Here is a 26,794-nt window from a genome sequence, read left to right as displayed (position 1 = left end):
GGGCTAAACCTTTATTCGGTAATAAACGGCGGGTGCCCTGACACTATAAAAAATAAACAAACTAACCAGCGTCACCCGTAACGGTTATACGGTGATCAGTGGTGAAAGGGTTAACTAGGGGGCAATCAAGGGGTTAAAACATTTATTAGATAGTATATGGGGGTCCCTGTCGCTATAAAACGCTGACGGCAAACCTAAATATTTACGTCCCTAACTAGCGTCACCAGCGACACTAATACAGCGATCAGAAAAATGATCGCTTAGCGACACTGGTGACGGGGGGTGATCAAGGGGTTAAAACTTTATTAGGGGGGGTTAGGGGGGTATCCTAGACCTAAAGGGGGCCTAACACTCACTGCCCTAACACTGTAACTGTCACAAACTGACACCAATACAGTAATCAGAAAAAAAAAAAAAAAAAAACCTGCTTGGTGTCAGTTTGTGACAGGGGGGGGTGATTGGGGGGGGATCGGGGAGCGATCGGGGGGGGGGGGTCGGGGTGTTTTGTGTGCCTGGCATGTTCTACTGTGTGTGTGTTGGTGCACTCACATTACAGTCTTCTCTCCTCGGCCCGGAACAGAAAATACCGAGCCGAGGAGAGATGACATCATTTCCTCTGCCTCTGTGTACAATACAGAGGCAGGGAAATGATCCCATTGGCTGGGAGCGATCGCGAGGGGGGGGCCATGAATGGATGGCCTCCCCCTCACCACCGATCGCCGGGGGAGATTTGCCGACCGCCACAGGCACCGGGGGGGGTCCGATCGGACCCCCCACCCGCGGGCAGGCAAGGACATACCTGTAAGTTCTTTTGCCTGCCCGTGCCATTCTGCCGACGTATATAGTCGTGCGGCGGTCGGCAAGTGGTTAAACAAAACAAACCTCCAATCAGTTCACTTGTATGTAGAATTTAGATAAAAAAAACCTAAATATTAAATACACAAAAACAGGTAACTTTACTGTTTTAGTTTTTTTTTTTAATTCATTAGTGTATTTTTTCCCAAAAAATTGTGTTTGAAAGACCGCTGCACAAATACCGTGTGACATAAAATATTGCAACAACCGCTATTTTCCCTAGGGTCTCTGCTAAAAAATATATATATATAATTTTTGGGGGTTCTAAGTAATTTTCTAGCAGAAAATACAGGATTTTTACTTGTAAGCAACAAGTGTCAGAAAAGATTTAGTCTTTAAATGGTTGAACTGAGAACTCCTACACACAGAGTTCAGTCCATTGATAAGTAGAAACATTGGGGGGTTATTTAGGAAAGGCAAATCCACTTTGCACTACAAGTGCAAACTACAAGTGCAAAGTGCACTTGAAATTGCACTGAAAGTGCACTTAGAAGTAAAGTCGCTGTAGATCTGAGGGGAACATGCAAGGAAAATAAAAAAACAGCATTTTAGCTTGCACATGATTGGATGATAAAATCAGCAGAGCTTCCCCTCGTTTCAGATCTACCCCTCAGATTTACAGCGACTGCACTTCCAAGTGCACTTTCAGTGCAATTTCAAGTGCACTTTGCACTTGTAGTGCAAAGTGGATTTGCCTTTCGTAAATAACCCCCATTGTATCTCTTTTTGGTTCTTTTATCAGACTTGGCAGACTGCCCAGAGAGGAGTCGCTCCACGGGAAGACTTCAGGCAACTTGCATTGACTTCTATTACAGAAGTCATTTGCAAGTTGCGCTGAAGTTATAATCGGCCTTTTTTATCAGCACAATCGGCCGATGCCGATTAATTAAAAAAACGCCAAATGTCGGCCGGCCGATATATCGGTCGACCTCTAAAACACTTCATCATTTATTTTTACAACCTTGAATGGTCTTGTTAGCGTACAATCCTTGCATGTCGAGGGAGTGGAGGGCAGGGACCTTCATCTTGAATCTGGATCTTGGCAATCCGCTCTCTGAAAAATATGTACAAGATTTAAAACCTGGCTGTATGACAAAACAATGTAGATCTAAACAGAAAAAAGCAACAAATTATTCCTAATTATTATTTGGCTATCATTATTATCAATTCATGATTTTGGACTTCCTTCATTGCTAGATTCTTGCGGCTCATTTAAGTGGCGCTCTGGATCGCATCCTCTTTCTGATGCGATCTTTGTGTTTTTTTCTACAGCAGGAGGGGCAGAGAAGCCAGCACGGTGGTCATGTCCCCTCCGGGCTGATGTCAGAGGGAGAGCTCGACCCCTCCCTCTATAACCCGGGGATCGCAGTCACGTGGCCGGCCTGAAGGTCTCTCTAAAAAAAAAAAAAAAAAAAAATATTATTTATATATATATATATATATATTATAAAAAAGTATTTAGAGACATCTATTGCAATAAACACTTACACTGTGCATTATCGCCTGATAAGGGGGAGGGGCTGACAGTGAATTGATTTATAAGGGTTACAACACGATAAAACCTGGAAACTGATTGGTTTCTAAGCAGAGCTGCACCAGATTTTGCACTTTCCAGAAGTGGCGCTGGTGCTAAAAATGTTTGGGGGGTGCAAACTGAAAAAGTCTGAATAAAAAACATAAATTGCAGCTTCACTGTGCCCATCAAATGCAGCCACTGTGCCCAAACGCAGCCACTGTGCCCATCAAACGCAGCCACTGTGCCCATCAAACGCTGCCACTGTGCCCATCAAACGCTGCCACTGTGCCCATCAAACGCAGCCACTGTGCCCATCAAATGCTGCCACTGTGCCCATCAAATGCTACCACTGTGCCCATCAAATGCTGCCACTGAATCTATCCATCAGTCATAGAGGGGGGTGGATGGAGTGAGGGGGCGGTGCCCGTGTGCCCTTAATGGACGCACCGCCACTGCTCTCCAGTTTTAGTAAATCAGGTCCTCTGTGCTGCTCAGCATTATTGAACTTCCACCCAGCCACAGAATGACATCAGCGAATATCCCTGATTCTTTTGTGGAATCGCCTGGCTGGCAACTGAATGAAGACAGGTATGAGTGATTGGTCACTAGACCAGGGCTTGACAAATTTGCTTTGAATCTAGGAGCCAGCTGCCTGGAACTGCATGTCAGAGGCTTGGGGCAATAGGAATTCGACAGCAATGTCACAGCCCCATATATTCAGCAGAGATCCCAAAAACATCAGCTCTTAGCGGAATTGTGCAGCAGCAGCAATGTAGCACCTACACACTCAATGGGCAGGCCGTCCTCGAAAGCTCCCCCTTCCTCTTCACCGCAACTGACCAACTAAGCTCCGATCCTGACTCCGTGATGCAACTCTTCGGTCAGTTTGACTGAACCGCGCTCCACCATCGGTCATGTGACCTGCAATACCGCGCCAACCTACTGTCGCCAGCCAAACAAAGGTAGCTGTAGCGGAGCTGTCAGATCAGGACTCCAGGGGTGAGAGCGCACAGCGGGCGTGGAACAGTGGATGGGTTGACAATTTCTAGTTGCAATTGCAACCATAGGCGTGCGCACAGGGTGTGCCGGGTGTGCTTGGGCACACCCTAATCACCCCATGTGCATTAGCATTATCCAGGGGTGGCACCAGGTGGGTGGTTGGGGTGCCGGTGGCCAGTGTAAATGCCCCCATTATATTAAAGGCTAGGTTCAACTGTAGGAACATATTACACCTATACTTAGGATTTAAGGTAATAGGCTCCCGATCAACTGTCTCCCACCATCAGAGCCTCCTCCCTGTGACAGCAGGTGGCGTTCATGTGTATTTGAGCTTTGGGGTGCACACCCTAATGCAATAGGCTGCGCACGCCTATGATTGCAACCCAGCGCCTGGGATTTGTCGAGCCCGGCACTAGGCCCTGTGTGGGAAGAAGGTGGTAGTAAGAGCTACATGATTTTTCTGCACATGTCATGAATAAAGATGGGCTCAGGCGTGTTTGTAAACAGCACGTGCAGAGTCCGCCAGGAAGTTGGCACTGCGCTAATCATAGGCAGTAAGACATTTTCCCAATCCCTGGCTGCAGAGACTGCCTGTGATTAGCGAAGCACAGTGCCGACTTTCTGGCAGGCTCTGCACTTTTCGGTTTGCGAACACGCCTGAGCCCATCCTTACCCAGGAACAAAAATGGAATACATTGCTGCTTACTGGTTCAAGGTGGTGGCTGCATTAGTCCCTCCCCCAAATCTGCTGATCTTACCAGTAACACACTTCCTGTTCTAGGGTGCTCACTCATCATGCTGTATAGAGGCGCAACCTTTTCACCCTAGGACAGGACTACAGAACATCTCCCTGTCTCCTAGGTGGTAGTTGTTTTGTAGTTCTCAGAGATAGTACAGAACAATGCTAACTAACCTGAGTGCAGTACAGACACAGTGGGCATTAAGTTCTGCTCACTAGATGTCTGGCAAAATCAAAAGTTCAAAATATTTTTTTTTCTTTGCGCACTAATTGAACCAATAAAACAAACAATTTCATGAGATATGGGGAAGCTTTGAGGGGATGAAGGCTGTGGAGAGATATGTGTGCAGGGTTGGGGGATGGCAGTGAGTGGTGCAGGTCAGAGCCAAGGAGGAGTGGAAGTGAAATGTGGACAGCCTTTGAAAGGAAGCTGAACCCTGCATACTGTGCAATTTGTATGTAGCACACTCAACTCTGCACTCTGCACACAGCATATCCCTGAACTTTGCACTTTGTATGTAGTGCACCCCTGAACTCTGCGTACAGCACATCCCCGAACTTTGCACTGTGTATGTAGTGCACTCCTCAACCCTGCACTCTGTACACAGCACATCCCTGAACTTTGTATATAGTGCACTCCTCAACCCTGCACTCTGTACACAGCACATCCCTGAACTTTGTACTGTGTATGTAGTGCACTCCTCAAACCTGCACTCTGTAGACAGCACATCCCTGAACTTTGTACTGTGTATGTAGTGCACTCCTCAACCCTGCACTCTGTACACAGCACATCCCTGAACTTTGTACTGTGTATGTAGTGCACTCCTCAACCCTGCACTCTGTACACAGCACATCCCTGAACTTTGCACTGTGTATGTAGTGCACCCCTGAACTCTGCACTCGATACGGAGTGCTACCCGAAACTGTATTCTGCATGTAACGCATTTATTTTTATTTTATTTTACACAGACCCTTACATTTTTTTTTTTTGGATCACTTTTATTCCTATTAGAAGGAATGTAAACATCCTTTGTAATAGAAGAAAGGGATGACAGATCCTCTTTATGGAGAGATCTGGGGTCTATACCAACGGTGGCTGGTGCTCTAGCTGGGGGCAGGTGGTACTCACGCGGTCGTGCTCTGTGTCGGGCCGAGAGATCGCTCGGATGAGGGCGGTCATCTCCCGGATATCCCTGTACATCCTCCCCCTTGCCCGGCCAATACGGTCGCTTCTCCTCTCGGCCAATCGAGTCTCAGGACCCACTTCCTGATTGGCCGGGAAGGAGAAGCAGGAAGACAATAGCGAATATTATATCATAGAGAAGATCAGCGATGATCTGGAATTTGGTTCACCTCTATGGCCAGCGGTGCGAACTGTCAGATTGTTTCCTGGGCTTGTTGGTAAGAGTGGTGCGCCCGAGAAACAACAGCTGGGGGGTTTCCCCCCACCATTATGCATCTAAAAGCGATCCAGCAGCTAATCAGCCGCTTGGATCACTTCTATGAGAAACAATCGCTGACGGAAAAAAAAATAAAAAATATCGGGGTTATAGCTGATAGCTGCAGCCATAACCCTGGTAAACCACTTCAAAGCTGCAACGTAAATTTACATAGTGTGGTCGGTGAGTGGATAATAAATAAGATATCCAACAAAATGACACGTGGGGGCCTGCTGGGGGGCCAATTGCAATGACATCTCCACAATAAGAGATCTTGACCTTGGAGGTCTGGTGTGGTCCTTTTTCATACACATTTCATAGTGCAAAACATAAACATACAGTTTTCTATATATTAAAGGATAAGGTCGCCTTTCGGAGCATATTGAGGGTGTTCCTATGTATCTACCTCCTGCCAACGCTTCCGGCTCTGTGACAGCTGACTATTCTGCCCATACTCGCTGTCACAATTTGAAAACAGTGCGGCCATGTGGAGTTCCACCCACACGGCGGGGTCATTCATTCACAGTTTTCTGTGAATAAATAGACTACAAGTACTGTCAGCCATTGCAGCTGGTGGATTGTAGTTCTCAAACAGCTGTGAGAGTGCTGATGAGTGCTCCTGTAGTCCATTGATCTTTCTGCTTTCAGGTAATATGATCTGATGCCTGTCCATATCAGAAAGAAAGAAAGAAAGAAAGAGAAAAACGCACAAGCATTGTGTGACACCTTCATAAAACCTTTATAAAGAATAGCAAAAACTGATGCTTTGTCATATAAAATAAGAGACGTGTGGTGAGCACAGCAAAGGTCCCTGCTGTAGTATTGGGGTCTGATTGGTTTGGGTAGAGTCGGAATAAAACCAAACAAGGACCGATGCGGGTTAATGGATTTGGGCCCCCTCCCCCACTGTCACTATGAACATGTAGCCTCCTTTTCATCTATTCCAATTGTATCAAGACAATAACAGATTGAGGAGAAGCTCTTGAGATGAAGAAATCAATTTTATTCTGTATCTTCTGATAGATTGTAAATGATTTTATCTCTCTTGCATTTTGCTTGTCCCTTACATCCCAATAGATTGTAAGCTCTTCTGCCCTCTGTATCCTCCCTTATACCACAATAGATTGTAAGCTCCTCTGCCTTCTGTATTCTCCCTTATACCACAATAGATTGTAAGCTCTTCAGTATCCTCCCTCGTAAGATTCTTCATCCCTCTTTTGTACCTTAACCAGCTGTAAGCTCTTATTATGACTTTCGTCTCCTGTGGAACTCTCATACTCCCCTCCCAGTGATTTCAGCGTTGTCCTCTTGTGATGCCACACACCTCTCCGCCATCTTCTTCTGATCTCATGGGGGGAGGGGGTGCTCTCTCTTCCGCACTCAGGAAGCCCCCGGATAACGAGCGCCGGGTGCGTCCCCCACGGATGTAGAATTTGAGGTTTGCTGACAAATGTGATGTGATGTGGAGCTGACCACCAGGTGAATGCAATGGTTGGAGATTCTTCTGAATGAAGAAATAATTTAGGGATAATAAGGGATATACATCTCAGGCCCAACAACACAGCCACTCCCCCAATCTACACTCCACATCCCTCTTCTTATCGGTGTAATGATGAATCTGACCTCCCCCACCCTGTGATCACCTTTCAGGTGTGTCCTGTGTCAGTACCTAGGAATACACATAGATCTGAATATACACAGGGGGTGTGAGGATCGGGACCACCACAAGTGAACTGTGTGACCGCTGAAGAGGAAGATTCCAACATAGAAATTTAGGGGGGGCGGAATCTCCAATTTTTCCACCCAGCAATTGTACTCCTCACTCGTCTCCATACCCAGCAAGTGACCTCCGCCGCTGCCAGCGGCTCCGGTAAGCCCCCTCTCCCGCCGCCGATAAAAGTGATCTCGCAGCGAATTCGCTGAGGAGACCACTTTTAACTTGTAGCGGACCACCCGCTGAAGAAGGGGATACCGCAGTTATGGCAGCTAAGTGGTTAAAAAAAAAAGAAATGATTCTCTTATTTAAAAATTATTTTTTACACTGTCACTTTAAAATTATTATTTTTGATCACTATTATTGCTGTCACAAGAAATGTAAACGTCCCTGTGTCAGGTATTTTTTTGGAGGGTATGACTAAATAATTGATAAAAACACCGGGGTCAGTAGTCAAAGATTACAGCTTATAGCGAATCAAAAACCCGTCCCACCCATCAGGGTGGGGTCCCTTAACAACACAATTTAAATACTCAAAAACGAACCTGAGGGTTTATGTTAAAGTACCGAAGTTTGGCGCCATTCCACTAGCGTGTGCAATTTTGAATCATGACATGTTAGATATGTATTTAATCTGCGTAACTTCATCTTTCACATTATGCAAAACAAGTGGGCTAACTTTACTGTTTTTTTTTTTTTTTTGTTGTTTTTTTTTAAGCACAAAATTGTTTTTTTTCCCAAAAAAACACGTTCGAAAAATTGCTGTGCAAATACCATGCGAGATAAAAAGTTGCAACGACGTTCCGTCTCCGCCATCTTGCTACACCCCACACTCGGCCACAGTAAGGATATACTAAGAAGGGGAAAGCGGACATGTTGTTATACCCACCGGAGTTTTGCATTTTACACGTATTTATAACAGTAAAGTGAGTTTCTATAGTGAAATACAGTGCTTAGAACTCCGTCTGACTACTTAGATGTTGAATTTTAAAAACAGCGAACTTCTGTCAGATTAGCAAACCTGTGAGATGAGCAGGGTTGCCGCTGCTTTTAAAATTCAACATCTAAGTAGTCAGATGGAGTTCTAAGTACTGTATTTCACTATATAAACTGACTTTACTGTTATAAATACGTGTAAAATGCAAAACTCCGGTGGGTATAACAAAATGTCCCCTTCCCCCCTTCTTAGTGTACCCTTACTGTGGACGAGTGTGGGGTGTAGCAAGATGGCGGCAACGGAACGTCACTTCCGTAGTAAACTGCGATGGGCCGCTGAATATGTCGTTACGTCCTCCACCCTCACCAGTTGTGTCGATTGAAAGCTTGTGACATTAAAGTTAATTGAAAAATAAAAAAGAGGAGTGGAGGCCACATGTTAGATATGAAACGTGGAGCTCCAGTCTGCAGCCAGACTCCTCTCCCCCTCTCTCCTCTGGGCCCCTCCTTTTACTGGACCCCGCCCCACTGGCTGGTTGTTATGGGAGCCAAGAACACGCTGTCTCCTCTCCCCGCCCCCCCTGAAAGTCCCGTAGTATAGTCTCACGAGACTCTCTCCCGGTTGCCAGGAGACGGGTGTTGCTTGTATCAGGGAGAGATAAACAGCCAACATGGTGAGTGAATGAATGTGACAGGGGGCCCCTAATGTGTAGTGACTGGGGGGGCCCTAATGTGTAGTGACTGGGGGGGCCCTAATGTGTAGTGACTGGGGGGGCCCTAATGTGTAGTGACTGGGGGGCCCTAATGTGTAGTGACTGGGGGGGGCCCTAATGTGTAGTGACTGGGGGGGCCCTAATGTGTAGTGACTGGGGGGCCCTAATGTGTAGTGACTGGGGGGGGCCCTAATGTGTAGTGACTGGGGGGGCCTAATGTGTAGTGACTGGGGGGGGCCTAATGTGTAGTGACTGGGGGGGGCCCTAATGTGTAGTGACTGGGGGGCCCTAATGTGTAGTGACTGGGGGGGGCCCTAATGTGTAGTGACTGGGGGGCCCTAATGTGTAGTGACTGGGGGGGCCTAATGTGTAGTGACTGGGGGGCCCTAATGTGTAGTGACTGGGGGGGCCTAATGTGTAGTGACTGGGGGGCCCTAATGTGTAGTGACTGGGGGGGGGGGCCTAATGTGTAGTGACTGGGGGGGCCCTAATGTGTAGTGACTGGGGGGGCCCTAATGTGTAGTGACTGGGGGGGCCCTAATGTGTAGTGACTGGGGGGGGCCCTAATGTGTAGTGACTGGGGGGGCCCTAATGTGTAGTGACTGGGGGGGGCCCTAATGTTTAGTGACTGGGGGGGGCCTAATGTGTAGTGACTGGGGGGGCCCTAATGTTTAGTGACTGGGGGGGGCCTAATGTGTAGTGACTGGGGGGGCCCTAATGTGTAGTGACTGGGGGGGGCCCTAATGTGTAGTGAATGGGGGGGCCTAATGTAGTGACTGGGGGGGGCCTAATGTGTAGTGACTGGGGGGGGCCCTAATGTGCAGTGACTGGGGGGGCCTAATGTGTAGTGACTGGGGGGGGCCCTAATGTATAGTGACTGGGGGGGGCTAATGTGTAGTGACTGGGGGGGCCTAATGTGTAGTGACTGGGGGGGGGGCCCTAATGTGTAGTGACACCAATGAATGGGGTCCATTTACCAGTGACACCAATGAGTAGGACCTCCAATGTAATGGGGGAATTTATACTGACCTCCATCATACAGCAGAATGTACAGTGATCTGTAGGGTGTCATTCACACAGGTTTTGGGTCTGTATTCAGTAATCTGGCCGCTGGGGGGGCGTCTGTGCAATCAGAACGAATGTCTGTCTATGCAGCCGCTGAGCCCCCAAATACTGACATGGGCTGTAATATCAGGGGACACAACCATAGAGGAGATACCGGGACATGAGGGGAAGTCATTTTGGGGCCACATGATGAGGACACAGAGATGATCAGTGTGGCCCCTGTACAGAATGACCTCACTGAGCAGTAAAACGATTGTACTTTTTGTTTCCCCAATAAATATCACCATCACTCGTTTGTAGTTCTGCCATAATTATACCACCGATATCCATAGCAACCTGTAGGAGGAGGGGGTTGAACTTCATGCAGAACTGGGAGTGGGTACCTGTCAAAACCAGGTCACCCGCTCCCCCCTCCTCCCCAAAAGGTGGCAAATGTGGAGGGGGAGGTGGCAGACAAGCGGAGCTTCCCCTTTTGGGTGGAGCTCTGCTTTAAACAACAAATAACTTTTTTTTGCAAAAAAAAAAAAAAATACAGTTACACCCAAGCACAACCCCCCCAAATTTTTTTTAGAGCCCTCCCTACCCCCACATATACGCATATACGAACGCAAACACACGCGTCAGGGTCGCCTACGCTTGAAAACGTTGATTGCGATACACATGTTGCATATCGCCACGCACGCTGGAGTGAGAGCAATAATTCTAGCACCTGACCTCCTCCATAACACTAAACTGATGACCTATAGCGGGCTTTTGAAGTGTCGCCTATAGTGTATAGTGTACCAAAGTTTGTCATTTCACGGGCGCACGCAAATTTAGGATTTGACATGTTGGGTATCTATTTGCTCGCTGCAACCTCATCTTTCACATTTTACCAAAAATGTGGGTAGTTTATTGCATTTGTTTCCCTTTAAATTCACTTTAGTGTATTTTGTACAGAAATTTAGCATTTCCTAGATTTTTGCGGTAATATCATGTGACATAAAAAATGAAAACTACCACTATTTTATTCTCTAGGGTGTCTGCCTTCAGAAAATACATCATGTTTGTGATTATTTTAACGGTATCTGCAAAAAATTTTTTGCAAAAACAGCCCTGGCAGCGAAAGGGTTAAAGTTGATTTAAAAAAAAAAAAAAACTGTGGAGGTCACTTGATTGCTGTGGGGGGCGGAGCTCCAGTGTGCAGCAAGATACCCAGGAAACATGTGACCTCCACTTCCACCAGTTATGTCTACTGAATGCTTGTGACATTAAAGCGGAGGTCCGGCAGCTGCTATCTTTTAATATATGGACACTTACTTGTCCAGGGAACCGGCGATGTTGGCACCCCAGCCAATCTTCGGATCGGCTGTCGTGTGCAGCCGCCATCATTCCTGGTAAGGGGACCCGGCAGTGAAGCCTTTCGGCTTCACAGCCGGTTCCCTTCTGTGCATGCGCTGCGCAAATTGGTCTGGCGGCGGAGGAAGGAGGAGGGGGCCGAACTTCTGAGAGATGGGGCTGTGGCCCTTGTCTCCGTGAAGTGGGGAATGGTACCTGTAAAAATGTGGCATCAGTGGGGTGGGGGGGTGGAAGTGACGGATAAGCGGAAGTTTTGCGTGGAACTTCTTTTAAAGTTAATTAAAAACACAGGACAGCTCCGCCTACCAGTGTGAAGTAAATGTCTTCTGTTGTATGTGACCTGTCCTGTGTTGCCTCTCCAGCCTCCAAAGAAGAAAGGAGGGAAGAAGAAGGTGTCGGCAAAGGGGAAGAAGAGCCCCGGATTGGTGGATGGACTGTCCACTGAGGACATGAGCAAAGATCAGGTAGGTACTTCTTACTAGGAATGAGGTCAGCTAAGTGCGACAAAATGGTATTTGCCTCCAGTGGGAAAGTCTTCTAGTAACAGCAACCGTCATTCATCCACATAGGGCAGGGGGTGACAAATGCTCTGGGTCCCTGGTGCCCAACCTGTGGCCCTTTGGTATATGATGTGTGGCCCTCAGCAGTCTGTAGTGGGAACAATGATTAGGGTAATGGCATTGATCTCTACCAGTCTCATGTAACATCTTCCCAGTCTGGCATTGTCTTCTGCAGTATATCTCCAGCCAACAATTTATTCTGTCCACAGCCAACCCCCCCCCGGAATACCCCCCTCCATCATGTCCACATTCTCTCTGACCCTCACAGCTCTAGGTATAGATATGTAAAATTTCCAGAAATTTTGAAGCCATGGGGAAAAAAAAAATCGTTTTTTATTTTTTTTTTTTTTCTGGAAAAAAAATGGAATTTTCACAAAAATTGTAAAAAAAATTCAGTGTGAAGTAGTTTTACTAATTAAAAAAGTATCCCAACAATCATCCAACTGTAGGAGATACAAGATGGAGCCCACAAGCAAACTCAACTGGATCCTTTCCGCTGCAGTGCCCCCTAGTGGCAGAAATGCATATTTCTCTTGTTTGAAAACTGCATTGAGAAGTACAGTGTTACTTGAATTGTATTCCAGGATTTGTTTGTCTTCTGCTAAGAGAACTTGCAATAATTTAAGACCCCTTTCACACTGGGGCGCTTTGCAGGCGCTATAGCGCTAAAAATAGCGCCTGCAAGGCGCCCTGAAAGAGTTGCTCCTCACACTCCAGTGTGAAAGCCCGAGGGCTTTCACACTGGAACGGTGCACTGGCAGAACACTAAAAAAAAGTCCTGCTAGCAGCATCTAAGGAGCGGTGTGTATACCGCTCCTTCACCGCTCCTGCCCATTGAAATGCATGGGGCATCGCGGCTATACCGCCGGCAAAGCGCTGCTGCAGCAGCGCTTTGCGGTGGTTTTAACACTTTCTTGGCCGCTAGCGGTCAAATACCGCTGCTAAAATGACGGTAAAGTGGCGCTAAAAATAGCGCAGTTTTACCGCCGGAGCCCGCACCGCCCCAGTGTGAAAGGGGCCTAAGACTTTAAATTCTCAGAAATCTTTCATTGAAAGAGAAGTTTGGGCTTTTTTTTTTTTTTGAATCATAATTGCCTAGGTGGATGCTGCATCTTTCCCCCGCCGGGTCTAAGACTGAGAATTGAGTGATCAGACACCACCATTCCCTTGGTTCTAAGGGGCTTCCTGAGCAGAGAGCTGGTGACTGCTGGTGACTTTCCGTAAAGAAACCGCTTTGAAAAAAGCCTGTTTTTTTTCCCCAATTTTTCAGTTTTTTGTCCATACCTTCCCCTCTCTATCTAGGTACACCACATTCTGTATTCTGTCATTATTATATTATTAGGGTCACACTATGGCGGCTCAGCAGACCTTGTTTGCACGAGTTTGGCATCCCTCTCATTTGAATGGGCTGCTGTGCAGAAAAAGGTTCCTGCATCATTTTTAAAATGCAGCAGGGAAATCGCATGATACTTTTTGATACTTTTATCCCAGTGGTTCCCACAACCAACCGCAATAGTGTGAACCTTCCTGCTGTGATTGTACTGTACGCTGTAGATGTCGTCGTTTTTAGTGAGGTCTGAGAACAGTTTCAGGGTTCTTCTGGGGAAGAAGGTTGAAGGAAGCCACTTTATGGACATAACATTTTGTGATTTCTCTATAGCTGGAGGAGCACATAGTGCGCCTGCGGGAGGAACTGGACAGAGAACGTGAGGAGAGGAACTACTTCCAGCTAGAGAGAGACAAGATACACACCTTTTGGGAGATCACCCGCCGCCAGCTAGAAGACAAGAAATCAGAACTGCGGAACAAGGATCGTGAGATGGAGGAGGCGGAGGAGAGGCATCAGGTGGAGATCAAGGTGAGGACATCGCTTCTTCTGTGTCACTTTACCACACCGACATCTTCCTCAGAGCTACCAGACATAACATTGTCATACATGTCCTTCACATATTAGTCATGATGATACAACGGTGTTGGTGGGGGGGTTAGGGACAGGCCCTACATGCCTCCCACTCACTCTGTCACCTTTAAGTGGAACGTTACCCATAACAACTTGATAAAAATTTAGCAAGGAACATACATTTCACATTAATAATTCTGCTACCAAAATGAGTGTGTGCTGTTAATTGCCTCCAGCGTTGCTCCCGTTTCTTCTTGCCAGAGGTAGCCATTTTGTTGAAGCCCAGAGCAAGGTATTTCAGGTGATAGAAAGAGCCGCGAGATCACCGTTATCGGCGGCGGGAGAGGTACCACCCCCCCTCCCGCCGCTCTCCCGCACCCTCCGCCGCTTACCGGAGCTGTCGGTAGCGGCGGAGGAGATTGGGACCTGTCACTGCTGAGGTACGGAGACGAGTGAGGCCAAGATGGCCCCCACCCGCCCCTATACCATGTGACGGCCGGAGCGACGTCATTACGACGGCTCCGCCCACTTCTCTTAAAGGCACAATTTTTTTTGTGTCATTTTTTTAAACGACTTTTTTTTTTTTTTTTTTTTTTTGCATTTTAGTGTAAATATGAGATCTGAGGACTTTTTGACCCCAGATCTCATATTTAAGAGGACCTGTCATGTTTTTTTCTATTACAAGGGATGTTTACATTCCTTGTAATAGGAATAAAAGTGATCCAATTTTTTTTTTTTTTTTAAAACAGTGAAAAAATAAATAAAATAAAGTAAAATAAATAATAAAAAAAAAAAAAAATTTTTTTAAAGCGCCCTGTCCCGACGAGCTCGCGCGCAGAAGCGAACGCATACGTGAGTAGCGCCCGCATATGAAAACAGTGGTCAAACCACACATGTGAGGTATCGCCGCGACCGGTAGAGCGAGAGCAATAATTCTAGCCCTAGACCTCCTCTGTAACGCAAAACATGCAACCTGTAGAATTTTTTAAACGTCGCCTATGGAGATTTTTAAGGGTAAAAGTTTGACGCTATTCCACGAGCGGGCGCAATTTTGAAGCGTGACATGTTGGGTATCAATTTACTTGGCGTAACATTATATTTCACAATATAAAAAAAAATTGTGCTAACTTTACTGTTGTCTTATTTTTTTATTCAAAAAAGTGATTTTTTTCCAAAAAAAGTGCGCTTATAAGACCGCTGCGCAAATACGGTGCAAAAAAAAGTATTGCAATGACCGCCATTTTATTCTCTAGGGTGTTAGAAAAAAAACCATAAATAATGTTTGGGGGTTCTAAGTAATTTTCTAGCAAAAAAACCTGTTTTAAACATGTAAACACCTAAAATCCAAAACGAGGCTGGTCCTTAAGTGGTTTTAATAATAATCCGCGCCACCCAAATTACTAAACAAGTATGTGACCTCCTAGTGTAAGCGAACCTGTATCTGCACTCCAATGTTGACACAATGTCCTCCTGTGTAATCCTCCAGTTTCAGCTTTGTCACTGTGTAGGTGATTTCACAACACCCAAATGCAAATTAAACATCCCAAAAATTAAGTGCAGCGCAACTCAAAATCATCAAATGTCTATAACGTATACATTGCCATGTTATTCATACATGAAGTCCATGTGCAATTCAAAAGTCCCAATAATATATACACCGCAATGCATACAGTGCAAATGACAATCTTCAGGACTTGTGACACATTCAGTGACCACCACCACTAGATGAAAAACCTGCTCACCTCAACTTCAGACCCCACAACAGAGTCTATCAAGCACCCACAATTCTCATCCTCGCTGCCTCCTTTTCCATATCCTCTTACAAGAAGGGAATTTTTAGTAGGCCTACCAAGGCAGCCCAAACACAGGGCGCAACACGTGTAGGTGGGAGGAGTCAAGCTTGTGACGTCATCATCCAGGAAATAGTGTACCATTGCATGCAGTTTTAAAGAAGTTTGTAAGTTTTTTACCCCTTTTTTTAATAATAAATGTGGAAATAGAGAGCACTATGGGTCTCTTATGTTTCCCATCATGAGGATATGCTAACCTCAAAGTCCCTGATCGTAGGAGGATACAGAGGAGGAGACTTGCTGTTCCAGGTACAGAGAGGATGATAATTGTGGATGCTTATTAGACTCTGTTGTGAGGTCTGAATTTGAGGTGAGCAGGTTTTTCACCTAGTGGTGGTCACTGAATGTTCCACGAGACCGAAGATTGTCATTTGCACTGTATGCACGGCGGTGTATATATTATTGGGACTTTTGAATTGCTCGTGGACTTTATAATGTATGAATAACATGGTGATGTATACGTTATAGATATTTGGTGATTTTGAGTTGTGCAGCAATTCAAAAACACAAAATGTAAACGTTTATAGTAGAGAACTTAACACATCAACTATTGGAAGCAATGGAATAGTTTTTGTTGAATTTGGAATTCCTCTCTCTCTCTCAATAAAAAAAGAATCTATCATGAAAATAAAAAAATAAACCTGTTGCAGGTATAAAATATAGGCACATAGCTACCAAACCCTCGCATGACAACCGAATCATGAATGATTTTTACAGCCAAAGTTCTGACACTTGTGAGTATGGCCCATTACTAAGATGGGGAGCCACACCAGCCAAAAGACTATGCAGGAGGCAGGAAGGCTGGGGGGGGGGGGGGCTTTGGCACTGTTAGGAAATGCTGAAGTTTTGCCTGTTAAGTGCCAGGACAGTGATGGTGGGTTTGGAGGACTTCAGGTGCGTATAACTCAAGGTGTCTGCTCTCTATACCTGCAGCAGTTTTTTTTTTTTTTAAAGGAATAGAACTTTATTGCACATTTTTTCACATACAGTTGGTAGACACTTCTATGTATCCAAAACAGTGTTTCAAAAATATGTGAAAGCATTCATGCAGCTCTATAATTACAATGTTGGTAAAATGGAAGACACAAAAGAAGAGCTTTACTTTCAACGAGGCAATGATATGTGCAGACTATTGTATTCCTTAAAGTGGAACTTTCCTCTCTCAATCAACATTGACTATTTTTAATCCTCATGCTGCTACCATTAGTAAAGTACCGTATCTATCGGCGTATAAATCAGGGGAAAATCGTGTGTGCGTGTTATACACCGAACAGCTGCCTTGGAGGGGATGGAGGGAACGAGCGCTGCCGAAATAGATAGAGCCGAATCTCCTGTGTACTCGGCTCTGCTCGCAGTCATGCCCAGTCCCACCTCCTGCAGATGAGCACTGTTCATGCTGCAAAGAGGGGCAACACTGCAGGTGGGCAATGATCAGGCTGCAAAGAGGGGCAAGACTGCAGTTGGGCACTAATCATGCTGCAAAGAGGGGCAAGATTGCAGATGGGCACTGATCAGGCTGCAATGATGGGCAAGACTGCAGATGGGCATTGATCAAGCTGCAATGATGGGCAAGGCTGCAGATGGGCACTGATCAGACTGCAATGAATGGCAAGGTTGCAGATGGTCACTGATCAGGCTGCAATGATGGGCAATGGCGAGGCTGCAGATGGGCACTGATAAGGCTGCATTGATGGGCACTGACCCTTATTTTGCTTCAAAATTCTTTATTTAAAATGTAAGTTTTTTTTCCTGAAACTTCCCTCTTAAAATTAAGGTGTGTGTTATATGCCGATTAAATACGGGTATATCATATTTACTTGTTTTACATTTTTTTTTATACATTTGTTTAGTTACTTCCTGGTTTTTATGCTTAGGCAAATGATGTCATACATTCCAGGAGTCTTCAGGAGGGGAAGAAAGGAGGAGGGGTTTTCTCAGCTAAGCACACCCTGCTGCCTACATGCCTGAGCTAAGGGCACATGGATTCCAGGAAGTAAATGCTACATGAAACATCTGCCCTTACTCAAGATGGCAGTGGCTAGAAATGCTAGGGGTGTTTTTCAAAGTGATTTCTCAGCAAATAATGCATGGAGACATGGATGGATGGAGGAGTTTACTTTGAATATTAACCACTTCCCATATAGCAGAATGATGGTCGGAAAGTGGTTGTATTATCCTGACTGGACATTATATGACGTCCAGCAGGATAAGCCGCTAGCGTGCACCCACTAGCGTGCGCCAACAGCTGATCACGTGGTAACCAGGAAGAGCTTATTTATCGGCTTTTCCGCAACTTACACTGACAAGGCGCGAGTAGAGGAGAGCCGATTAGCTGCTCTCCTGATAGGGGGTTTGCGCTGATGATCAGCGCATTGATTATCAGTGCAGACCCATCGAGGATGCCCCCTGGAAACCACCAGGGATGCCCACTGAAGGCCACCAGGTGAGCCCACCAGGGATGCCAATCAGTGCCCATTAGGATGGCACGCTGTGCCCATCAGTGATGCCTGTTAGTGCCTCCTGATCAGTGCCATCTATCAGTGCCTCCTATGTGTGCCGATTAGTGCCGCTTATCAGTGCTACATATGCTTCATCATCAGTGCCAATCAGTACTGTCTCATCAGTGCCTGTCAGTGCAGCCTCATCAGTGAAGGAGAAAACTTACTTATTCACAAAGTTTTGTAACAGAAACGAAGAAAAACTTTTTTTTTTTTAATTTTTGGTCTTTTATTTGTAGCGCAAAAAATAAAAACCCCAGTGATGATCAAATACCACCCAAAGAAAGTTCTATTTGTGTGAAGAAATTTATAAAAAATTTTTTGGGTACAGTGTTGCATGACCGTGCAATTGTCATTCAATGTGCAACAGCTCTAAAAGCTGAAAATTGGACTGGGCAGGAAGGGGGTGAAAGTGCTTGGTATTGAAGTGGTTAAAAATGAATTAAATGGAGCTTTTGATTTGTGGTGCTCAGATACAGTGTAGTTCTGCTTTACTCACAAAACGCAGAAGAACTGAGAGGGATGGGGAGGCAAAGAGTGGAAAAGAGCAAGTTTCATTATAGATTATCTTATGGTGATCCTGTTGGAATTTACTTTAATTGTTAGCAAAAGAGACTGAATATCTTATCTTTTGTGCTGCCCCCGCGCTAACTGGTTTCTCCCATTGACCTCCTACAACACTACTGCATCCACCAATGATCTGGAGGGTGGTGGGAGGAACCAGTGAGCACCGTGGGGGAACCAGGAGACCAACTCTTTCCCAGTGGAGTTCAATGGAAGACTTATCTTGGATGGAGTGTTTGCAGTTCTAGTTGTTTCAGATTGTTTTATTCTTATGACAAAGTGTCACGTTAAGATGTAAAATTAGTGAAATCCATAGGAAAGGAAAGTGATCTTGTTGCTGTGTGATCCCATACAGAGGACACAATCTTTGTAGATATCATACAGTGTGTGTTCAGTATCGCTCCTTGCCGCATCCTTTGACACCCCAGAAGCCTCTGCCTGCAGCAAAGGAAGTTTTCTATCCAGATTTTCCAATGCTTACTTTGCTATTCCAGATTCTGAGACGCAGACAAGACCTATTTCCTTCTCCTTTAAGTCAGCAGTTTCCTGGAAACAGAAGGAACTCAAACAGAAGAACTTCCCTGGAGTAAAATCCAGAGGTGGCCATATGGAGCCGGTATATCATTTATCATAATCGCATTTCACCACTAGGTATTGGGAACGAAACGTAGAGCTGCACAAAATTCTTAAAGGGCAACACCAACCAAAACCAACACTGTGGTGTCAGTGCCTCACTTCTACATTCCCCAGTTTATTTTGTTAATCTGTATAAGCTAGGCTATAATCTGTATTATAGCCTAGCCTAGTCTCAAAATACCATCCTAATTGTTTTCTTCGTTCCTCCTGCTCTCTAGTTCCCTCGTCATCTCCTCCCATGCTCGCCTCCAGGACTTTTCCAGAGCCTCTCCAATCCTATGGAACTCCTTACCCCAATCTGTCCGATTATCTCCTACTCTATTCATTTTTAGATGGTCCCTGAAAACCCTGCTCTTCAGAGAAGCCTATCCTACCCACAACTAACAACTGTATTTTCATTTTCTCCATCAGTTCATCCCCCACAGTTATCACCTTTTTTGTTTCACTTGACCCTGCCTTCTAGATTGTAAGCTCTAATGAACAGGGCCTTCTGATTCCTCCTGTATTGAATTGGGTTGTAACTGTACTGTCTGCCCTCACGTTGTAAAGCGATGTGGAAACTGTTGGCGCTATATAAATCCTGTATAATAATGATAATAGAGTGTCTATCAGCACCTTCATTTGGCTCAGTAATGGCTGCAGTTGGTCAGCAGATCTGGTACTTTGGATATGTTGACAATGTAGTCCCTAAGAGGTGCAAGTAGAAGGTAGTGATTAAAGTTGGCCCTTCAAAGCTCAGATATCCATTTTGGGAGAGCTTGCCTTATTTGTGGGGGGGCAAAGACTGGCCATAGACGGAGCCATGAATGCAGGAAAGAAAATTGCTTGATTCCCTTACCAACACCGACAGTGAGAACACAGTCCCACAGGAGAACAAAGTGATTTTTGCTAGCTGCTATAACAGCCACTGGCAGTAATTGCATGTAGAATCTGGCAGGCTGGTTGTACCCAAGTTGCTTGATTGATCAACTTGGGTACATTCAGCCTGCCCATACATGGTCCGAATCTTGGCTGGTTCCTGCTGAACTGGCTGAGATTCTAACTATCTATAGCCGACTTTAGAGTTCCTACACTAGGTTCAGGGAGCAGTAAAAACAGACAGCTGAGCCATGATATTACTGCCCCCCCCCCCCCCCCCCCCCCCCCCCCGGTACCGTACCAATACAGCCAGACAGGACTGTACACATGCTGCAGAATTTTTTCTTCGACTGCAGACTTTAATAGGCGGCACAACCAATCAAACTCGCCCATTGAGTTCAAAGGGTTCACACCGCAACCGTGAGCCAAAGGTGTAACACAGGGTCCGGGGTTTACATAACTGAGTGATCTCTGAGTCGGACTCTTCAGTAGATGATGACCTTGGATGGTGCCTGAATAAAGATGGCTCTGTCCTACTGAAGAGAAAAGCAGATGGAGGCATTGTCAGGGGGTAGAACGGTGATATCTGTGAGGGGTAATAAATACTTGTAAGGGTTACACTTACACATTTCTTAGCATACCTGGAAATTACATAAAAAAATAAAACAGATGCTAATGTAGCAAATAAAAAAAAAAAAAAAAAAGATCTATCCATCTATACATATATGTGTGTGTGTATGTGTGTGTGTATATATATATATATATATATATATATATATATATATATATATATATATATATATATATATATATATATATATCCTATACAATTGCTACACAAGTCATATTGTAATTGAATATTATTAAAACTTACCTTTCCTTTTAAATCTGCAGCCAATGTAATTTTCTGTAAATTGCAATATGGCCACCTGTAGGCGCTCTGTACACAGATGGTATACAGGGCACCCCCAAGAAATGTCATTTCCTGCTTGTGTGATTGGCTCACTGATTTTCCCAGAAGTTTGCACTAAGATACAAGTCAGATTTTTGGCATCCCGTGCAACAAACATTTCATTTTTGGGGAGATACTCTCAAAGGGAAATCACGTCTGAAAAGATGTAGACCCTGCCACTTACCTCATCGAACCCTGCAAGTGCAGCAGCTGATTGATAATTATAAAGTCGCTACAAAAAACTATTTCTTTAGAATAACAAAAGAAAGAAATTTGCAACAGTTTGTTACAATCCCTGCAATGTACATAGATGACTTAAAGGGGAGGGGTTTCTTATCAACAAAAGTGGAGTTACTCTTTAAAGTGGAGTTCCAGCCTCTAATAAAAAAAATGTAAAAGTCAACAGCTACAATTGGTTTAGACCTAGTTTTATCTTAGCCTGGAACTCCACTTTAAAGCGGTTGTATACCCCGCTTGGTCATTTTTACCTACAGGTAGGCCTATAATAAGGCTTACCTGTAGGTAAAATGAATATCTCCTATACGGTGCACAGTTTAGGAGACATTAACCCTGCATGCAGCCGCTGATGTCAGCGGCCCATGCGCTCTGAAGGTTCGGCATATCATGCCGGAACGGAGGACTCCTGTGTGCATGTGCAGGAGTGACATCATCGCGGCTCCGGCCACTCACAGCGCTGGAGCCCGCGAACCCGGAAGAAGGTAAGTATTTTATAATATGCTATTGTTTTGGGGGTTTTTTTTCCAGTGGTTTACTACTGCTTTAAGTACACATCAAACTTATTTTTGCTTGTCCTCTTCAGGTATATAAACAGAAAGTGAAGCATCTTCTGTATGAGCATCAGAGCAACCTCTCAGAGCTGAAAGCGGAGGGCAGCGTTGCTATGAAGCTGGCACACCAAGATCACCACACTCAGGAGAGCCTGCTGAGCAAAGATATGCGTAGTCTGCGGGTGGAGCTCAAAGAGCAGGAGCTGGCCAATGAGATGGTGTTGAAGAATCTCAAAATGGTAAGAGAAAAGGGGTGGAGCTAAACTAAATTCTCAGCTGCAAACATTTGTTCACCTTTATCCTCGCAGATAATCCCCCTTCACAGACTCCTAGTTTTCCTGAGCTTATGTTTTCACATTTATAATGGTGTCTCATTGCATTTGACAGAAACAAGATGAAGAAAGAACACAGCAAAGGAGTGACTTCGAGAGACAAGTAAAAGGTCAGTATTTTGATGGCTGCAGGAGGCTCATACAAGATAAGGCAGGCTGGGTTTCATGTACTTGGCTAACCCTTTCGCTGCCAGGTGCGTACGCCATATGGACCTGACAGCGGGGGGAATCACACACAGTCCAGTTGCTGCAACCACCGGGATTGTGTGTGGAACTGACAGGCAGACTCCTGCCTGTCAGGTTAGAGCATTCAGGTGGCTGCGCAGCCGCCTGATGGCCTCCACACATCCCCGGTACCGGCTTCCCCCAACGGGGGCCCATGGCCATGCTTACCAGGCTCCACTTGTTTTCTTTTTTTTTTCCAAAGAAATTAAGTTACACCTAAGTAGAGCTGCACAATTTTGGTAAAATGAGAATCACTATTTTTTTGCTTAGAATAAAGATCACGATTCTCATGGCGTAACCTCTTTGACATTATACAAAAAAAATGAGCTAACTTTACTGTTACTGTTAGTTTTTCTTTTTAATTCATTAAAGCGTATTTTTTTTTTTTAAATTGCGTTTGAAAGACCGGTGCGCAAATAAAGTGTGACATAAAATATTGCAACAACCACCATTTTATTCTCTAGGGTCTCTGCTAAAAAATATATAATGTTTGGGGTTTCTGAGTAGTTTTCTAGCAATAAATATTGATTTTAACTTGTAAGCAGCAAGTGTCACAAAAAGTTTAGTGCTAATTCACACCAGACGCAGTTCCATTCAGTTCTGTGTGCTTTTTTTCTGCACAAAATGCATGCACAGTGTTTTCCATGTATTCCAATGGCTCTAGTTCACACCATGCAGTCAGTTTTCTGCACCAGAAACTGACTGCATGGTGTGAACTAGAGCCATTGGAATACATAGGAAACACTGTGCATGCATTTTTAATGCAGAAAAAAAGTGCACGGAACTGAACGGAACTGCATCTGGTGTGAACTGTCTTTAAGTGATTAAACTTCCCTCATCTACAGACAGAAGTTGATTCCTTTGATCTAAGAACAAAATGTTACTTTGTTTATAGTTATCTGCAATGTTGTGATAAAACTTGGCAGGCTGCCTGGATTTTTTTTTTCTCCAGCTGTCAGAGAACTCTCTGCACTTGTTGGATAGAATCGGGAAATGCTGTTTTAAGATCGGGAAGGGAAAAGAATCACGGTTTTGATTCTTAACGATTAATCGTGCAGCTCTACACCCAAGCACGTAAAATCCCCACCAAATAATTTTAGGGCACCTCCACCTCCACATATACGCATGTACAGACATTAACATATGCGTCAGGGGGTGCCTACGCGTGAAAACATTGATTGCAATACACATTACATATTACCATGCACGCTGGAGTGCAAGCAATAATTCTAACACAAGACCTCCTCCGTAACACTAAACTGATACCTATAGGGGGCTTTTGAAGCGTCGCCTATAGAAAATATAGGGTACTGAAATTTGTCTCCATTTCACAGACGCACACAAATTTAAGGCTTGGCATGTAAGGTATCTATTTACTTGGTGCAACTTCGTCTTTTATACTTTACCAAAAATTTGGGTAATTTATTGCGTTTTGTTTGCCCTAAAAATCACAGTGTGTTTTCTAGTGATATTTTGCGTTTACTAGACCTTTGCGGTAACATCGTGTGACATAAAAAATTGGAACTACCACTATTTTATTCTCTAGGGTGTCTGTTTTCAGAAAATATATCATGTTTGTGGGTTTTACATCATTTTTAGGGCTAAAATTATTTTTTAAAACGTGTGCAAAAATGGCTCTGGCAGCGAAAAGGTTAATGCCACGATCTCTGAAACTCCATTTACAGAAATTGAAAACAAGTATGAGAAAAAGATGCGCGTTCTGCGAGATGAGCTGGATCTGCGCAGAAAGACTGAGATTCATGAAGTGGAGGAGAGAAAAAACGGACAGATTAATACACTGATGAAAAACCATGAAAAGGCCTTCAGTGACATCAAAAATTATTATAATGACATCACACTGAATAATTTGGCTCTGATCAACTCGCTTAAGGTACAAAGAGTGAAGAAGAAGTACGGATTCCAGTATATATCAAAGCAGCCCACTACATCTAAAATAAACATAGAATACATGGGTGTTATTAATTAAAAAGGAGTTCCAGCCTGTAAAAAAAATTAAATAAACTAAAAGTCAGCAGATACAAATACTGTAGTTGCCAACTTTTATTATAAGGACACTTACCTGTCCAGGGACCCCGGAATGTCGGCACCCCTAGCCAATCTATCTATCTATCGGCTCCGAGTGCAGGCGACTGCATCTTCACTAAGCCCCGGTTCACACTGAGGCAACGCGACTTGCCTCAGGCGACCTGGACACGACAGGGGCGGCGACTTGCAAAACGACTTCTATATAGAAGTCTATGCAAGTCGCCTCAAGTTGCCCCCAAATTAGTACAGGAACCTTTTTCTAAGTCGGAGTGACTTGCGTCGCTCCGATTAGAACGGTTCCATTGTACAGAACGGGACGCTACTTGTCAGGCGGCTAGGTCGCCTGACAAGTCTTCCTAGTGTGAACCGACCCTAAGGGAAACAGGAAGTGAAGCCTTGTGGCTTCACAGTCTGTTTCCTACTGCGCATGCGTGAGTCACTCTGCGCTTTCTGAATGGTCCCTCTGTCTTCTGAGACCTGTGTGTGTTTCCCAGAAGGCAGCGGGAGGAAGGAGGAGAGGCCAGAAATGTTGTAGATCACCGCATGATTGAGGCGATCTTACCCGGAAATGGGAGCTGGCACCGGGTTTTGACAGGTGTCTTTTCCCCCCCAGCTGAGGAAGCAAACAAGCAGAGCTTGGGTGGAGCTCCACTTTAAGTATTGAATATGAAGGTAGTATATCTACTTGCCGAATGCCTAACTGGGAAAATACGTCATGATTTTGATATTTAATACCAGAGTTATGGCTGCAGCTAGATGCCATAACCCCGGCATTAGAATTTTCCTCAGGCAGCGGTCTTTTTGCTAAAAGTGATCCGAGTGGCCGCTTTCTGCTAGTTCCTGGGCTTACCTGGCTGATCGTGAAGCCCAAGAACTGGTCCAGCACTGGCTGGCCACAGAGTAAAGATGGCCTCCACTCCGTCTCTATGACCTAGGAGGACCGGAGCGATGTCATGGTGTCACTTCCTGTTCCTGCCCAATGTAAACAACTTTTTTTTTTTTTTTTTACGCTTTAGATCAATGTTTTTTTTTTATCTAATGTTTTCCATTGTAGAGGAGAGATGTGTGGTCTTATTGACCCCACATCTCTCCATGAAGAGGACCTGTTGCCACAAGGGATGCTTACATTTCTTGTGACAGCATAAAAAGTGACAGCTTATATAGAGCTACAGGCTGACCAGAAATAATACATCATTGTCAGTGGTCTCAGCTTTCAGTATTTTCAAGTCAGCAATAGCAGCCACCATGTTTTTTTTTCTAGTACAAAACTACTGTAAGTAGAAGGAGCAGTCAGATTTTGATGGGTAAGTGTGTTACTAGCAGAATCAACAGGTAAAAAATAGAAAGAAAAAGCCTAAAAAAAGAGAACGAATGCAGCCACCACATTTTAAGGACTGGTAGGCTAGTATTTATAAACATTTGTCCTTGGTTTTAGTTTTATTTAGTTGTCAGGTGAAAAGGAAAATTAGAATTACCCGTGGTGACAGAGAGGGCAATAGTCTATTGATTTGAGGTATTTTGTCTTTGTCTGTTCTCCATCAGATAAAGCCTATTGTGTTCCCACTCACAGGAACAGATGGAGGACATGCGGAAGAAGGAGGACCGTCTGGAGAAGGAAGCGGCTGACCTCCAGTTACAGAATCGCAGACTGGCTGAACCACTACAGAAGGCCCGAGAGGAGGTGGCTGAACTCCAGAGACAACTGGCCAACTATCAAAAGGACAAGACATCCCTGGCTGTAAGTACAAGCTGTACATTTCATGGTGAAAAGCAGTGGTGGCTTTTTTTTTGGCTCCCTTCATGCTGTCGGTCGATTGCCACCACCGACTATTCATTCGCTATTGTCCCACAACTGGGTGGGCTCAGGGCGCAGTGCTCTGTGCTCCGAGCCCACCCTTTTTTGAAGCCTATTAGAGCTTCTGGCCCTAATCGCGTGCTTCAAAAAAAAAGAAACACCCCATTGGAATCCATGCATCTGGCGCCCTGCATGTAGGGGGGCTGAACGCATGGCTAGAAGGCCCGTGTGCCCCTTATGGACGGGCTGCCACTCGTGAAAAGTACATTTATATTAGTCTTATGTAGTCTGCTAGAATGTTAACCACTTCCAGCCCATAGGACGTCATATGGCATCCTGGACTTTAAGTGGTTAAATATATATGGCTGTGAGGGTATCATTTTTATAGCAGGCAATGTAAAAACAATCATAGCGGCTATTTAGCCACTTGATTTGTTTCTACAGGTGGCAGGAGGGGAGGGTCCCCCCACCCCCCT

At 45.0% G+C, this 26,794-nt stretch overlaps 1 protein-coding gene across 2 annotated transcripts in view; it reads left to right on the top strand.

Moving 5' to 3' along the window:
• Positions 1-26,794, top strand: part of DRC4 (dynein regulatory complex subunit 4) — an 80,777-nt gene that overhangs the window by 40,183 nt on the left and 13,800 nt on the right. Inside the window, exons 1-7 of one of the 2 annotated variants that reach the window (XM_073604436.1) lie at positions 8,718-8,872; positions 11,677-11,778; positions 13,535-13,732; positions 21,953-22,159; positions 22,308-22,362; positions 24,163-24,368; positions 26,094-26,261. In XM_073604436.1, the coding sequence (XP_073460537.1) occupies positions 8,870-8,872; positions 11,677-11,778; positions 13,535-13,732; positions 21,953-22,159; positions 22,308-22,362; positions 24,163-24,368; positions 26,094-26,261 (939 nt within the window). In that variant the 5' untranslated portion in view covers positions 8,718-8,869. Of the gene's footprint in view, positions 1-8,717; positions 8,873-11,676; positions 11,779-13,534; positions 13,733-21,952; positions 22,160-22,307; positions 22,363-24,162; positions 24,369-26,093; positions 26,262-26,794 lie in introns of those variants that run through there. The other variant, XM_073604437.1, reaches the window with a different exon arrangement.

This window comes from Aquarana catesbeiana, linkage group LG11, assembly GCF_042186555.1.
Source record: "Aquarana catesbeiana isolate 2022-GZ linkage group LG11, ASM4218655v1, whole genome shotgun sequence".
Classification (NCBI taxonomy): domain Eukaryota; kingdom Metazoa; phylum Chordata; class Amphibia; order Anura; family Ranidae; genus Aquarana; species Aquarana catesbeiana.
Note: the sequence above shows the minus strand (reverse complement) of the source record. Positions and strands in the feature narration are given on the sequence as shown.